This window comes from Papio anubis, chromosome 6 (assembly GCF_008728515.1).
Source record: "Papio anubis isolate 15944 chromosome 6, Panubis1.0, whole genome shotgun sequence".
Taxonomy (NCBI): domain Eukaryota; kingdom Metazoa; phylum Chordata; class Mammalia; order Primates; family Cercopithecidae; genus Papio; species Papio anubis.
The window spans coordinates 124,298,042-124,314,843 of record NC_044981.1 but is presented as its reverse complement, the minus strand read 5'-3'; the positions used below and the strand labels follow the sequence as shown (position 1 = coordinate 124,314,843).

Sequence of the window (16,802 nt, the reverse complement as noted above, 5' to 3'; positions counted from 1 at the left end):
AATAAATGAAAATAAAACTACATAAATCAAAATCTTCATACATTTTTATTCTTTCATATGTATTTAGTATTAAGAAAATTACTTATCTTAAGTGGTTTGTGCATATCACCAGAGATGGCAGAGGAAAAGGAACCCAAATGTAAAATAGATCACTAAATGAATTGGCTAGTGCAATAATATTAAGTAAATGCACTGCTTCTATTCTATCTCTATCAATAACACTGACCACTGTAAAGCAGTGGGTTCTACTATTATGATCAGAGTTCTTCTTTGTCTTATAACTGAGTTCTTGGTCATATGAAAAATCAAACAAGAGAAAAAAGCCCTTTATTTTTCTAACCAAAAAAGAATATTTTAGATGCACAAATACACTGATTTTATATCTCCTTTATAAATTCTTTAGATTCTAATCTTACCTTTTTAAAAATCAGGATAGTTTTATATTTTCTGAAAAGCTGCAAAGAGTATTGAGAGTTTCCTGTGTACCCTTCACCCAGTTTCCATTTATGTTATTCTCTTACATAATTATGGCACATTTGTCAAAACCAAGATATTCACTTGAGACAATACTATTGATTAAAATACAGGCTTGATTTTGATATTACCAGTTTGTCTACATATATCCTTTCTGTGTTCTGGAATCCAACCCAGGACCCCGTGTTGAACTTTGAAGCTTACCTTTTGATCTGCTTCTTCATCTTCGTCTTGGTACTCATCACAGAGTGGGCTGGCGTTGGCCGCAAAGGTGGGTCCCTGAGAGTAGTACTGAGAACTGCGGTAGCCATCATGCCGCAACTTATCACATTCTGCAGAGGGGCACGCAGGGAGGGGAAGAAGGTCATTAAAAAGCTGTATTCCTCTTTGCTTACTTTACATTTACTCTTCTTTTTTACTTTTCAAAGTTACATTTTCTAGGCATTAACAGGATTTTGAAATAATGGTAAAAACAGTTAAGAATTATTAAAGTCCCTAGTACACACTACATACCATATTTCAATTAATATTAATATTAAATTAATACTTGATAAGATTGCATTCAGAGCTCACAACTACCCTGTGAGGTAGACACCATCATTAATTCTACTTTACTCACAGGACATTGATGTTTAGGGTAATTATGTTATTTGCTCTATAATGTTATGCAAGTGAGCAGTGGACTCGGAATCTTAACCTTAGTAAGCCTTAGTTACTAGATTATGTGAAAGTATTCCACACAGAAAAAAAAAAGCGATGCTCATGCTATGCTTGTTTCCTAGACTCATTTTAGCTAGAAGGGACACACGAGATCATGGATTATAATGTTCTCATTTTATATTAATTTTCTCAATTTAATTTTGATGTCAAACAGCCTGTAAATATTGTGTGGAATTTAATAGGAAGGTGGGTGCCAGCCTGAGACATCTGCCAGTCCACAGAGGAATGTCTGGCACCACTATGGTACTTTGGACTTCAGGGGTACTGGGGCCACTGGCTGTGTGGAAAGGAGGATCCTCTTTGAGGGGAAAGCACTGCACTGGCAGCTCTCATGGGTTGGGGCAGGTGCTGTCAGAAAATTTCCAATGGCTCTTTAAAGCACCAAGATGCACAAAGGAGCATTTGCCTCAAAAAAGGATTTGCCACAGGGTTCCTTTAAATATCTGACTTTCTAAAGGGGCACAAAACGTGTGTGGTTTTGGAAAAGTTTTCTCTTTGCACAGCTTTATAAAAAGCATGCATCTACAGGCACAGAACTAAACTAGGGCATCTTCAGAGTTCCTTTCTGACATCAGGATCCAAGATTCTTCCTCAAAGAGGAGACGGCAGTCACTTCAGTGGAGGGCTAAAAATATTAGACCAATTTTAAATAAGCCAGGGGATTAAAAAAAAGTCCTCATTCTCCTTTGATACCTCACAGTGGGAGTGGAAGGACAACGTTTACAATTCGGAACTGCAAATTAGACAAAAATGAGGACCTGTTAGAATGGCAAGCTAATGAAAACATGCAAATGTAATCATAAAATGGCTAACTAATACTACTTCAGTTACTTATAGGTCAAAAATTTTGTGGTGGCAACTACTTGTAATATTGATTAAAAGTGATATTTAAAGAAAATTTCTGAAAATTCCAGAACACAACATATTTTTAATGAGAATTTACTCATATTAATCTAACCCTTTATAAGAAATATTTTCACATTTTCTCCATTTGGCAATTTTCCTGAAATAAAGAGTATGATTAGAAACTATATTCTCAGGCTGGGCGTGGTGGCTTACGCCTGTAATCCCAGTACTTTGGGAGGCCGAGGCAGGAGGATCATCTGAGGTCGAGAGTTCGAGACCAGCCTGACCAACATGGAAAAACCCTGTCTCGTCTAAAAATACAAAATTAGCCAAGTGTGGTGGTGCATGCCTGTAATCCCAGCTACTCAGGAAGGCTGAGGCAGGAGAATCGATTGAACCCAGGAAGCAGAAGTTGCAGTGAGCCAAGATTGTGCCACTGAACTCCAGCCTGGGCAACAAGAGCGAAACTCAGTCTCAGGAAAAAAAAAAAGGAATCTATACTCTCACTCTACAGAGATAATGTTATATGTTATATAAAGCATGATTAGTACTTTTGTTCTTTTTTTTTTTTTTTGAGACAGGGTCTTACTCTATCATGCAGGCTGGAGTGCAGTAGCACGATGATCACGGCTCACTTCAGCCTCAACCTCCTGGGCTCAAGTGATCCTCCCACCTCAGCTTTCTGAGTAGCTGAACTATATAGGCACATGCCATCAAGCCTGGCATTATTTTTTTTTTTACTGTTTTAGATATGGGGACTCACTACGTTGCCTAAGCTGCTCTTGAACTCCTGGACTCAAGCGATTCTTCCACCTTGGCCTCCCAAAGTACTGGGATTACAGACATGAGCCACTGAACCCAGCCTGATTAGTAGTTTTCAAATGGTATTTTCTGCAGAGTTCTGACATTCTGTAAATATTGGATTAGATTTTCTTTAAATAGCTACCTTAAAGCTAAGATTAAAAAATAACACTCAAGAATGGCTATAATTAAAAAGCAAGGCCGGGCATGGTGGCTTACACCTGTAATCCCAGCACTTTGGGAGGTTGAGGCAGGTGGATCATTTGGGGCTAGGAGTTGGAGACCAGCCTGGGCAACATGGCAAAACCCCACCTCTACTAAAAATACAAAAAGAAAAAAAAAAAAAAAAAGAGCCAGGCATGGTGTCACACGCCGTAATCCCAACTACTCCAGAGGCTGAGGCAGGAGAATTGCTTCAACCCGGGAGGCAGAGGTTGCAGTGAACTGAGATTACACCACTGCACTCCAGCCTGGGCAACAGAGTGAGATTCAGTCTCAAAAAACAAAACAAAAGTCATAAGCAACAGATGTTGGCATGGATGTAGACAAAAGGAAACATTTACACACCATCGGTGGGAATGTATATTAGTACCACTTCTATGGAAAACAGTATGAAGATTTCACAAAGAACTAAAAATAGAATGACTATTCGACCCAGCAATCCCACTACTGAGCATCTACCCAAAGGAAAAGAAATCATTACAGAAAAAAGATACCTGCACCCATATGTTTATCGCAGCACTATTCACAATGGCAGAGTCATGGAATCAACCTAAGTATCCAACAATAGTTGACTGGATAAAGAAAATGTAGTAGATACACATCATGGAATACTATCCAGCCATAAAAAAAGAATTAAATCATATCATTTGCAGGAACTTGGACAGAATTGGAGGCCATTATCCTAAGTGAAATAACTCAGAAACAGAAAATCAAATAGTGCATGTTCTCACCCTATTAGTGGGAGTCAAACAATTGGTACACATGGACACACAGATGGAAATAAATAAATAAAACTGGGGACTCCAAAAGGAGGGAGGGTGGAAGGCGGGTGAGGGTTAAAAATCACCTATTAGGGGGCCGTGCCAGTAGCTCATGCCTGTAATCCAAGCACTAATGGAGGCCGAGGCAGGCAGATCACCTGGGGTCAGGAGGTAGAGACCAGCCTGGCCAACAAAGAAAAACCCCGTCTCTACTAAAAACACAAAAATCAGCCGGGTATGGTTGTGGGTACCTATAATCCCAGCTACTTGGGAGGCTGGGGCAAGAGAACTGCTTGAACTCAGGAGGCACAGATTGCAGTCAGCCCAAGATCATGCTATCATACTCCAGCTTGGGTGACAAGAGCGAAACTCCATCTCAGAAAAAAAATAAAAATAAAAAAATTATCTATTGGGTACAGTGTTCACTGTTTAGGTGATGGGTACACTACAAGTCCAAAGCTCACCATTACACAATATACCCATGTAACAAACCTGCACATATACTCCCTGAATCTAAAAAAAAAAAAAAATTGAATAAATAAGACTCAAGTTCAATAGTTTTACATACCAAATTTTAAGACAATGAGGGAATTAATTTATTAACTTATGCTGCTAAATTAACTTTCCGGTGGTCCTAGAAATAAAGCTATTCCTGCTCTCTCTGTAAAACTAAAGTCTAAAGATCTATTTATTGTTGTAAAATAAACCAATATAAACTATCATCATTTGTAGCTACTTATCTATGTAATTCAGGATATTCAAATACTTTACAAATATAAAGAGAAGTCCAAAGCCCTTTTAAACTAAATTAATTTATTGTTCAAAATTGTCTTCTTTGCTTCATTGATGAACCCTATAAGAAGTTTAAATTATAGGGCTGGGCACAGTGGGTCACACCTGTAATCCCAGTGCTTTGGGAGGCCAAGGTGGGAGGGTTGCTTGAGGCCTCAACATTAGTACGTCCAGTATGTATCACTTTTTTGAGCCCAGTTTAAAAGACAATGCATCCTTTTTCTACCATGAAATCTATGTCACAATTTTTTTTTTCTTTTGAGACGGAGTTTTGCTCTTCTTGCCCAGGCTGTAGTGGAGTGCAATGGCGCAATCTCGGCTCATCGCAACCTCCGCTTCCTTGGTTCAAGCGATTCTCCTGCCTCAGCCTCCCGAGTAGCTGGGATTACAGGCATGCACCACCACACCTGGCTAATTTTTGTATTATCAGTAGAGACTGGAATTCTCTATGTTGGTCAGGCTGGTCTCGAACTCCTGACCTCAGGTGATCTGCCCGCCTCGGCCTCCCGAAGTGCTGGGATTACAAGCGCGAACCACTGCGCCTGGTCAAAAACATGTTTTAATGGCAGTATAATAAATGGTAGTAAAACAAATGAAATATGATGCTGGATCTAAGAGAAGACTAGACAATATAAATTCATGACAGCTGACCAATTTTTTTTGCTCTTATCAAATTTCTGAAATTTAGTAAACTCATCAAATTCCACTGTCATTTATACCAACTCTAGGAGAAATTCAGAAAATTTTCCTCTTGTCAAGTTGCAACAGATCTCAGGTTCTAAAACCATGGTTTTGTTCATTAGAAATGGAGTTTATTGTCTGTGGAGTGAAACAAAACTGAGAGCAAGCCATCATGAATAAGCAAAGACTTTTTAGACACTGAACTGAGAGAATAACTGCAAAGCAGAGCATAATTTAAAGCCAGGTTATGCCTGCAACCACAGGCTAGAAACAAGATCCTAAATGTAAACTTATAAACTGTTCATTTCTGGAATTTTCCATTTAAAATTTTCAGACCATGGTTGACTGCAGGTAGTTGAAACTATAGAAAGTGAAACCACAAATAAGAGAGGACTACTTTAAACATGCTATTATCTACACGAGGAAAATGCAAGGTGCTTAGTGATGCTGATAAAAGTACATGGACATTTTTACCACTGACTTCTGTAATTTGTCACGATTGATTTCTTCATGTGTATAATTTCATAAGAGAAAGCATACACTGCAGTGAACATTTTCCTGAATTTATTATAAAGATTCTGAAATATAATCTGAGGGGGCAAAGTTCTTAAATAGATGGTTACTAAGTATGACCTGCTTAAATGAGAGGGAGATGGAGAAATAGAAGAAAGAGAAATTGAATGCAAAGTGGATTAAGATGGGATTCTTCTTCTATTTCCCAAGGAAATGATGTGGGATGATGAGTGGATGCTAAAAGAAAAAAAGTAAGAAGTTTGCTGACTTCTTAGATTGTGTGAGAAAGGGAAAGAACTGATGGAAGAAGCAGTCATTCCTCTGTATCGGAAGGGGATTGGTTCCAGGACCCCAGAATACCACAAATCCATGCATACTAAAGTCCTGCACATCACAGACCCAGAAAGTCGGTTTTCTGTATAATGTAGGTTTCACACAATGTGAATACTGTATTTTCCATTCACATTTGGTTTCAGATGCTGGACCCAGAATGTATGGAGGGCTGACTGTATTGAAAAAATCCATATAAGTGGGTCCTCCAAGTTCAAACGTGTTATATTCAAGGGTCAACTGTATTTAAAACAAGCACTGCAGTGTGAAAAGCCAGAAGGACCAGTTCAGTGGGCCAGTTGTCATTTTTCAGGTCATGGGTAGTGTTGACGTGTATGAGTATGAGTTGCTAGGAAAGTTTTGAAACATTCAGGTTAAAGCATAATTTGGTATTTCTAGCATGGTATTCTACATATACCATATTTTAAAATCTGAATGTGATTTATTTTTAACAGTATTAAATCTTTTGCAACCTTCCTACTGTAATTCAAGGTCATTAAACATTGGGAGGACTCCAATACCAAAGTTAATTATAAAAACAGCAGTCATGATGTACTGCTTCAGTGAAAAAGTCCTATGATGATCTAGAGTCTAAAATATTTTTTTTCAGATCACTGATTTTTAAAGCCAATACTACTGACACTTTTCTAAACTGAAAGCCTCTTGCTATCATTATCTGATTTGTGTTCACAATAACTCTCTGCGAATTGAAGGAAAGCAGTTATTATATCAGTCTTACAGATTCTGAAGCCCAGGTATAAAGTTTCTGGTAGTTCGAAGTTTTTAAAGTTCTATCCCAGTTAATAATCTACCAGATTATTAATAACAGGGCAAAAGGCCAGTTCTATCACAAAACTTCACCTTAGTCCAGAAGGACTGAGAATACATAAGACTATAAACATTCACGTTTAGAAGAAAATAAATTCCAGCACAATAGCTGAAGTATTGTATAACTAAATAATCTAGTTTGAGCTTGCGAGTAAATACATAGGAAAAACTGACTGCACCTAAATATCATGTATTGTGAATATTAGAGAACTTATTTTCTTAAGGAAAAATCAAACCAAAGTGCATTTAAAATAGAAGGGATTTATTTACCTACCCCTTCATTAATTTGTTTGGCTTGGCAATATTGGAAAAGAGAAAGAAATCATACTGATATTGTAGTTAGGATTCTCCCTTGTCCCTCATGCATGATGAATTTTCCAAAAGTATATTTAGATTTTCCATAAATTCTTCAAAGCAGTTGAACTTCAATTTATTTAAATTGTCTTCAACAATAAACAAACTAGAACATAATTAAAAGACAATAGATGTTCAAACATTTAAGTTATTCAGTTGTGTGTAGCGTATCAAAGAGGTGACAAGCTGTTTTAAATCTTAAAGACACTGTGTATTTAATACAGACCTTTTCAATGAATATTTTCCTTTGTAATTTATACTAGTTTTAAATAATAAGTTTCAAATAAATAGGCCCTTTTGGTTTATTATTAGACTAATGATTTATTCTTTTCTCCCTTGCCCTCTTTTTAGAGCAAGAGTTGTTATGTAGCTATACAGGAATATGTATAACAGCATAAAAGCGTGCTTTTATATTTCAAGTATTAAACTCAAATTTACCTCCTAATAAATGCAAATTTGAGCCCATAAGACCACTTCTTCACGAATCATCACTTCAGTGACACTTAGCATTCAAAGCAATATAAAACATAAAAAAGAGAAAATATATGTCTTTAATAATTAAGCCCAAGACTTTCTAAAAGTTCTAAAAGTAAATATTTTATCTCTTAATGGAACCTATAAAGACAAAACATTCCAGATAATGGAGTACAATATGCTTAGCTGCAGGTGAAGCAAGAAAGAGAGTCAATATGAAAATCTGCCAACTATCACCCTGGTGTCAAGAAAAAGGGAAATTTCCTAGAGGAGACCGTCTTACTTTGCCTCAAAAAAGGAAGATGAGGCCAGGCGTGGTGGCTCCATGCCTATGAAATCTAACTTTATTTAGGAGGCCAAGGTAGGCGGATCCCACAGGGTCAGGAGTTCAAGACCAGCCTGGCCAATATGGGTGAAACTCCATCTCTATTAAAATACAAAAAGTGTAGCTGGGCGTGGTGGGTGAGGTGCCTGTGATCCCAGCTACTCAGGAAAGAACTGAGACAAAGAGAAGAATTGCTTGAACAGGTAGGTGGGAGTTGCAGTGAAACCAAGATGCTGCTGTTGCTCCAGCCCTGGGCAGCAGAGTGGGACAAAAAAGGGATGAAAGTTTATCTGAACATTACTGAAGAAAGAGGATCGGACTGCAGCATGTTGGTGGTATGGCATTCAGGACAGTTCCCACAAGCCTGGCAGCTTTTGGCTGTGTGTTTCTTTCTAAAGCATCAGTTGTCTCATTCAGGGCAATTCAGGAACAGGGCCACAGCAGGAGCAGTTAGAGACCGATGCAGGGGCATCCCATTTCATTCCTCAGGATCCTTTATACACCAAGCCACCAATGAGAGAGAAAAGCAGCAGCAGTCAAGAGCTCCAACTCTGAAACTGGGGAGCTGTGTCTTGGAATCCTAACTTGTAGCTTGTATCGGGTAGTGGGACTAAAGGGTTACATTCCAGCCTTCAAGGTGCTTACAGTTTAGCTGCCTGATTAGACAAATTCACAGGCCAATGTACAGAGCAGTGGCGTCCCAAAGTAAGGTGCATCAGAATCCCCGGGAGGGCTCGTTATAAAATCACTGCTGAGTCCACTCCCATATCTGATTCAGTAGGTCTGGGGTGGAGCCTGAGAGCTTGGATTCCTAGCAAGTTCTCAATCAATGCTGATGCAGCGTCCTGTGAGCCACACCGTGAGAAAACTGTTTCAGAGTAAGACAAATACCTAAAGAGAAGCAGAAATAAAATTAAAGGGATCAATATGATATCCATTTAGGGTGGAGGTGAAAGTGAAAGAGGAGAAGTCTTCTCCACTTAGAGGAGGTGTTAGGTGGGGCTCCCAAAGAGGGCAATAGAATTTTGCTTCCTATATACTCCACGTGAGAAATGATAAAAGGCCCAAAGGAAAAGAGGGTTGGTCTGTTCTTTTTATTATGTCACAAATGATCCACACTCACCAAGTGAATAACTTAAAAGGGAACATAAGATAAAGAATTTAGCTGATACGGTACAGATCAATGGTGGGGGAATGCTATATCTGGTATCTACCTTTAGTCCCTAAAGAATGCCATTTTGTTCCAGGAAAAGCTTTAGTTTTGCTACTGTAGAAATGTGTCTTACATGTCAAGATTCCCTTAAAGTGCTTGCAGGGTTCTAACATTTATTTTAACACTCCACTCCAGCTGCAACTGCAGGGAAAGCTTCCTGATCAGGCCACCACCATCTCTCGCCTGATGGTGACCTCCACCTGGTCTCCTACTTTGACTCCCTTGTCTCCTTTACTGTGAACTTTCAACGCACAATCAGATTGATCCATTTCAAAATAATGAGTCAGATTATGTCACTTCTGAGTTCAAATCTCTCCACACCTTGAATGTAAAAGCCAAAGTCCTCCTAATGGTTTCTAAGCCCTGCATGATCTGACTCAATGTGGGTGGCTGGCTGGTGCTCAGTGAGTTCCTTAAATGAATGAATGATCTGTATTTATTCAGCAGCATGCTTGAAAGGGTATTTTAACTATACTACAAAAGTGATGGCCCCACTGCTCACCCAGGTAGATTTTATCCTCGGCCACATTTTCCGCCTTCATCAACCCAAGGCATATGACCTGACCTCCCATTAAATGGGCCTCTTCTCCCATCCACAACTCACATATTTGAGTAATAGGTGGATGAGAGGAGAGTAGGTGGAACAGAATGAATAAGGAAGATGATGTCTGGTGCACCATCGTGGTTATCTATCCAAGGAAATTTTGCATCAGTAGAATTTCAGGGAAACTGACCAATCTAGGATTAAAAAGTTAACCGCATCATGGACAACTCCCCAAAGCTTTCTAGTCAGACAGAACAGATGCCACAGGAAAGCTGCATTTTCAGAAAAACCTTGCAGGCAAGTTTAGGCGGGGAGTAAGATGGAAGAGAGGAGGTGGTGACAAAATGCCACCTTTGAAATGGACAGGTTTCTTTGCCAAGGGAGGGGGACAAAAAAGGAATGATGAGCAGACTGCCTAAAAATTATTTTATAATAGCACAATTCCAAATGACTTCTCATTTCAATTTACATTGTATATTTAGCAAAATAAAATGAGCCGGTTGGTACGAACCACAGAGGGAAAATACACTATTAATTGTGGTCATCAGCTCAACAGTCTAACTGGAAATGAATTTGTTAACAATGCATTAACACATTTTAGAAAGACTGGTTTTCCCCCATGTCTTGGGATCAATATCTCTGTCACTGACACTAAACACCATAGACAATCTCATTTTATGTAGAAGGGTTAAAAATAAAAGGCCATTTTGATTAATATTCTTGCTCTGTGATTAATTCCTATTAGAGTGAAATTGAAACCTCCAAAAACAAAACAAAACAAACAAACAACAACAAAAAAACCCTTAGGAGTTAAACATTAAAACTTGAGCCACTGGATAAACTGTTTGTTAGCTTTGTTTTTCATTGCACGCCATGGCAAGAATTACTATTAAAATGTCATTTGCCATTGCAGAAAATCAGCTTTTAACATTTCTTCTTGTCACGTGCCCAAATTAATTTAGGAAGCCTTGAAGAACTAAATCTGATTTAAATTAAGGTGAAAGCTTTCTGATGCCATGATTAATGTGAGTGTGCTGAGAGTCTGCAAGTCCTAGCTGAGCACCACCAGAGAGAGCCGCCAAATTGAAGGCGATCTCGTTTCACTTTAGAATTATAAAGCCATATCATTGGCAGCAGAGGAGCATCACCAAGGTTACTCAAGATCAAATAGCCTGCAAAGATTCTAAGCCAACACCAGAGACTTCGGTTGTACCGTGAATAACAAACCTTATCCACAGTACCTTCAATGTAGCGTTTTTATGCTGCCCTGAGTGAAATATAGAAGCCACTCAAGTTACTTACTTTATCGGGAGTTAAAATAGAATTGCTGAAACAGCAGACGGGCTGCAGACACAAAAACAAAACAAAAAGCCTTTGTTTAAACAATCCGTAGTGCTTTGTTAAGACCTGGCTCATTTAAATGACTGTCTTTGCCATTCTATCTTTTCTGTGTTGCTTACCGTTTAAAAAAAAAAAAAAAAAAAAAAGTGTGGGGGGTGGGGGCAACATGTCTCTTTAACTATCTGAAAAAGCAATGATTGTTCATTTTTCCTTTGCTCTTGTATCCGACTTCTCTCTCCCAAGTTAAGGACACCGAGGAAAGCACTTCTTTCAGGGTTACTGTACCCAGAGTAGTACTTAGTATTACAGACAATTCCATGCCACCAAATCCAAGAGAAGTTAAATAGCCCCTTTTTGTATATAAATCCCGTTCTGTTAATCCCATATTTTTGTCTGCTCTTTTCTTTTTTCTCAATAGGGCATTTAATCCGTGGTTTCATCCAGCTGGGCAACTTTCCCTCAGGACAAAAATTCCAATAGAGCCTAATGAAATACCACACATATTTTTTTTAAGCCTTTAATAACATCATTTGTCTTTGAAAGTCAACCTAATTAAATTCACAAGACCTGAGCGAGAGAGCACCAAATAAAGTCATCCTTTTCACCAAAGAACTAACAAAATGGTGGGGGGCCATATTGCAAGCAAGGCTCCCACACCATGTAATGAGCAGCCTCCATCTCTGGCTCCATCTCATAACATACTTCCCCAATTCCCTCTAGGAGACAGAGGCTGCAACCTCCGCCCCTCCGCTTTGCCCTGAGTTGACTGCCTCCTCCCTGCCTCTTCAGGGAACATCCTCCCATTCTCTTTCCATATCTGCAATCCTTTCCTCTCCTGTTGACTCCTTTTGTCTACGGCCCTGTTTGCATAAGCTCTAGTTTTTAAAACATGTTATAATATCAGCTGTACCCTGCCATCACCTCAAAATACTATCCCTTCCCTCTCTGCTGGCATCATTCACTCACCTTCATTTCTTTAAAAAAAATTACTTTTATTGGTTTTCTGCTTATAAAAATCATTCTCCGGCCGGGCGCGGTGGCTCAAGCCTGTAATCCCAGCACTTTGGGAGGCCGAGACGGGCGGATCACAAGGTCAGGAGATCAAGACCATCCTGGCTAACACGGCGAAACCCCGTCTCTACTAAAAATACAAAAAAAAACTAGCCGGGCGAGGTGGCGTTGAGTGCCTGTAGTCCCAGCTACTCGGGAGGCTGAGGCAGGAGAATGGCGTGAACCCGGGAGGTGGAGCTTGCAGTGAGCCGAGATGGTGCTACTGCACTCCAGCCCGGGCGACAGAGCGAGACTCCGTCTCAAAAAAAAAAAAAAAAAAAAAAAAATCATTCTCATCTCAGGAAATTTGGCTTCTTAATCTAAAGACTTCCTTGAAACTGCCCTTTCAGAGGTCACCAATCGCCACCTAACAACCAATTCAACAGCCTCTTCTTACAATGCCTCTCTCCCCACCTGTGAGCACCACCATGACTGCCTCATCCTGGCTGACTTTCTTCTTCCCGGTTGACTTTCTTCTTCCCCGCTTGTGCTCTTTTGCAGACTTCTCCCTCCCAGTGCCCTAAAGGAAAGCTTCCAAGCCTCAACCCTCCCTCCTCCTCACCACTGGCCCTCACCATCCCCAATCTCATCATTCCACATTCTCACCACTTGTTCCCCGGCTTTGACTCTGACCCCTCTCCTGAGTTTTAGGTGACTTTTCCAAACATTTTCAGGCCCTCTACAAACACAACAGTATTTGCAGTCCCAGTCACTGGACTGTGCACTGGGGACACACAAGTGAAAAGACAAAGCCCTGTTCCCACGGATGTTACTGTCAAGTAGGGAAATAAACGTGCAAACACAATTACATAGTGTATCATAAGCAGTGGAATGGTGGAGTGTAAGCTTCCATGACAAGGTAGAAAAAGGCTTCCTGGGGCTGCCCAGGGGAATCCAGGAGAGGTTGTGGGGCACTCTAGCACCCAAGGATGACTCTCAAAGGGGAAACAGGAGTTGGCCAGGTGTGAGAGGTTGTGGTTCAGAAGGGAAAAGGTATGGCTTGGGACATGCAGTGGGTAGAAAGAAGAACAAGACAAGCTAGCATTCCAACTGAAGGACTTTATCATTACACGTGAAGGCACAAAGTAAAAAACCTGGATGGGGGAGTAGAGATGTCTGGGGAGCAAAGGTGATTCCGCAGATGAGATGAGACAAACAGGCTTGAGTTCAGGAAGGTTTCCAGATGCTAAGAGCTTAGGTTATATTCTGTTAATAATGGGGAGCCGGTAAAGAATTTTTAACTAGGACAGGCTGACCAAGTTTGTTTTAAAGATAACACCCAGAGGTGAGGCTTAATAATACCACCGCTATGAACCTTGTACACAAGCTAGTCATACATACATCTTATCTCTGGCTAGCTTTCAGCCTCTAGAGGAAAGCACTAATGTCATTCATCTTTGATTGCACTATAACATCCAGCCTCACTTGCAGTATGCACTTAAGACAATTTTTCCGTCCACATAGACTTAAGATGACACATTCCAGTTTGTCAGGACTTAGGCTCAGCCGTCAGTAATATCTTTGTGTCAGTTAACTTCACACATATTACCCTCAAACAGTTAAGTACTGAGAAGCCAATCAGAATTTTAGAGCTTAGCAGGGAACATAGAGATCATAAATTGTTTTTCAGAGGAGGAAGCCAAGTACAAAGATGGGATACGACTCCCAACATCCTGCAGCTTGCCGCTGACAACACTGCAACCAGAATTCTGGTCTCCCATCTCATCTTCTGGAATTGTTAACGACAAGACGTCAGTGATACTGCGGTTTTCCGAAATAAGAGACAATTATACTTCCTTCCCCTGTTCAGTGACTTTTTCAGAATAATATAGCACTCCTCCTGCCCCCCAATTCTATACCAATATTTGTTTCAACTAGAAAATGATTTAAAACTGTATAAATGAATATAAGTAATGAAAAATTTCTTGCTTGAATCTTACGTCGCTGGGCATGGTGGCTCACTTCTGTAATCCCAGCACTTTGGGAGGCTGAGGCAGGCAGATCACCTAAGGTCAGGAGTTAGTGACCAGCCTAGCCAACATGGCAAAATCCCGTCTCTACTAAAAATACAAAAATTAGCTGGGCATGGTGGTGCACACCTGTAGTCCCAGCTACTTGGGAGGCTGAGGCACAAGAATCACTTGAACCCAGGAGGTGGAGGTTGCAGTGAGCCAAGATCACACCACTGCGCTCCAGCCCGGGCAACAGAGCAAGACTCTGTCTAAAAAAAAAAAAAAAAAAAAAAAAAAAAAGAAAAAAAATTAAAATATCTTAGCCAGAGACATCTGACCTTTGCCTTTTGTACATCAATTTTACTAAAGTATTCTTTGGGAAGTAGCAAACTAGGCAAATTGTAAACTCAGCTGCAAGTGCTAAACCACTAGTGCATTTATTAATTTCAAATGTTTATCTTTCCTTCCCTTGTAACCTGTGCCTATTTTTTTAAGTCTATTGAGTTACTAATGACCAATTATAACCCTAAAAATAAGCACCAAACGCCATTAAGATGAAAGAATGGTTATAGATATTAATCAAACATGTCATGTGATGCTTCCTTTATTTCTCTTAGACTTATTTGAATTTTAATGAAATCGGGGGTGAGTGAGGAGACTTCAGGATCAACCATGAAGTCACCACCTTTAGGCAACAAAGAGCCAATTTGCATTTCTAAATTAACTGGCTAAAGAAACCAAATCCATCTTTGGCCATGATTTTCCCAGGGTGAGCTTTGTCCCTGTGAAATTCCATAAAGTGGAAGGCAGCTGAAAGGGCATCAAAGGGACAGGTCGCTTCAGTGCTCTCGAGGTCTGAGATCAGAATAGGCCAGCATGTGTGAGCACCAGGAACCCTTAACTTCTCTGGGTCTTGCTTTGCTTATCTACAAAATGGAAAGGGGGACTGACCAGAGGACTGGGAGGCTCCTTCCAGCTCCAGCATTCTAGGGGTCTTTCAGAGGTTGATGGTGAGTGGGCAAAGGCATCTTGCTCATGTGGATGAAATGAACCTGAGTATTAAGCGTCTGTCACTGTCATCAGAAGTGTTCCTTGTTCTGTTCCTTTATCCCTCCTCCCCACAGTATATTCTCTTTTTTTTTTTTTTTTGAGACGGAGTCTCGCTCTGGCGCCCAGGCTGGAGTGCAGTGGCGCGATCTCAGTTCACTGCAAGCTCTGCCTCCCAGGTTCCCGCCATTCTCCTGCCTCAGCCTCTCAAGTAGCTGGGACTACAGGCGCCCGCCACCTCGCCCGGCTACCCACAGTATATTCTCTGGAGCACAACAGGTAGGAGAGAAAGCCCCAACTAAATCATAAGGCCATTTGAGATTTATAAAATTGTATCTGTGTTCCATTCCACTTCAATTAAAATGTACCCCTCCCTCCACAGACACCTGTAACTTCCACATTGAGGGGCAGGTACACTGAGATATGAATACTTTACATGAATATGTTCATTTCATTCCCATGTAAACAGATATTATGGTCTTTATAGATGAGAAAACAAGATCAAAATGTTCAAGAAACAAATAATATTAAACTCAAATAACCTATGCCTAGTATGTAACAGAGTCAGGACTGGAATTTAGATGTGACTCAAGTATTTCACATGACACCTGGACTTCTCCTGTTAGAAAGCAGGAACATGGCTGGGTGTGGAGGCTCACGCCTGTAATGCCAGCACTTTGGGAGGCTGAGGCAGGAGGACGGCTTGAGCCCAGGAGTGTAAAACCAGACTAGGCAACATGGCAAAACCCCATCTCTACAAAAAATGTAAAAACTAGCTGGGCACGGTGGTGTATGTCTGTAGTCCCAGCTACTCAGGGGGCTGAAGTGGGAGGATGGATTGGGTCCGGGAAGTCAAGGCTGCAGTGAGCCATGATCATACCACTGCACTCCAGCCTGGGCAACAGAGCAAGACCCTGTCTCAAAAAAAAAAAAAAAGAAAAAAAGAAAAAAGAAAGGCAAGCAAGCAGGAATAGGAAGCTTCTGAAGTTTAGGTCACATTTTGACCTAAGTAATGGTTATATAGGTGTTCACTCTATTTCTTAAGCCGTACACGTTTTTATGTACCTCTCTGTGTTATATGTCATATTTTTTAAAAAGTTACAGAAAAAAAGATGAAGAATTCAATGTGGTTAGCACCAGGTGGGCAAAGCAGATGTCCATCTTGGGCCTGTCTGAGGTAGTGAGCAGATGCATCATGCCGTCAGGGAGAGCTCTCAATCAACGTCCACAGGCCGTTCCTGCAAAGGCACCTCCTAGACAGTCCTGGGAAAGCGCCACAGGACCTTCAAGTGGAGAACCGATAGCGAAAGACAAGGGGTATCTGCGATATCTCAGGGACGCATGTGCTCTGGGCAGATAAATAAGACAGACAAGCAACCTCATCAAATCCAGAGGAGGCCCACAATCTCTCCCAAGACAAACATACTTGTCTACGCCAAAAGGGAGCAAGAAGGCTTCATGACAACTAAGGGTGGATGCAGACCCTCAAAGTCTGCTGTCGGTAACTGTAGAGAAATCTGGCTGGAACAACTTG

At 40.5% G+C, this 16,802-nt stretch overlaps 1 protein-coding gene across 5 annotated transcripts in view; it reads right to left on the bottom strand.

The window, feature by feature from the left end:
• The window catches only part of NHSL1 (NHS like 1), a 151,156-nt gene that overhangs the window by 50,249 nt on the left and 84,105 nt on the right, over positions 1 to 16,802 (bottom strand). For all 5 annotated transcript variants that reach the window (XM_017958280.3, XM_017958281.3, XM_017958284.3 and 2 more), the window contains exon 3: positions 679 to 806. In XM_017958280.3, coding sequence (XP_017813769.2) covers positions 679 to 806 — 128 coding nt within the window. The remainder of the gene's footprint in view (positions 1 to 678; positions 807 to 16,802) is intronic.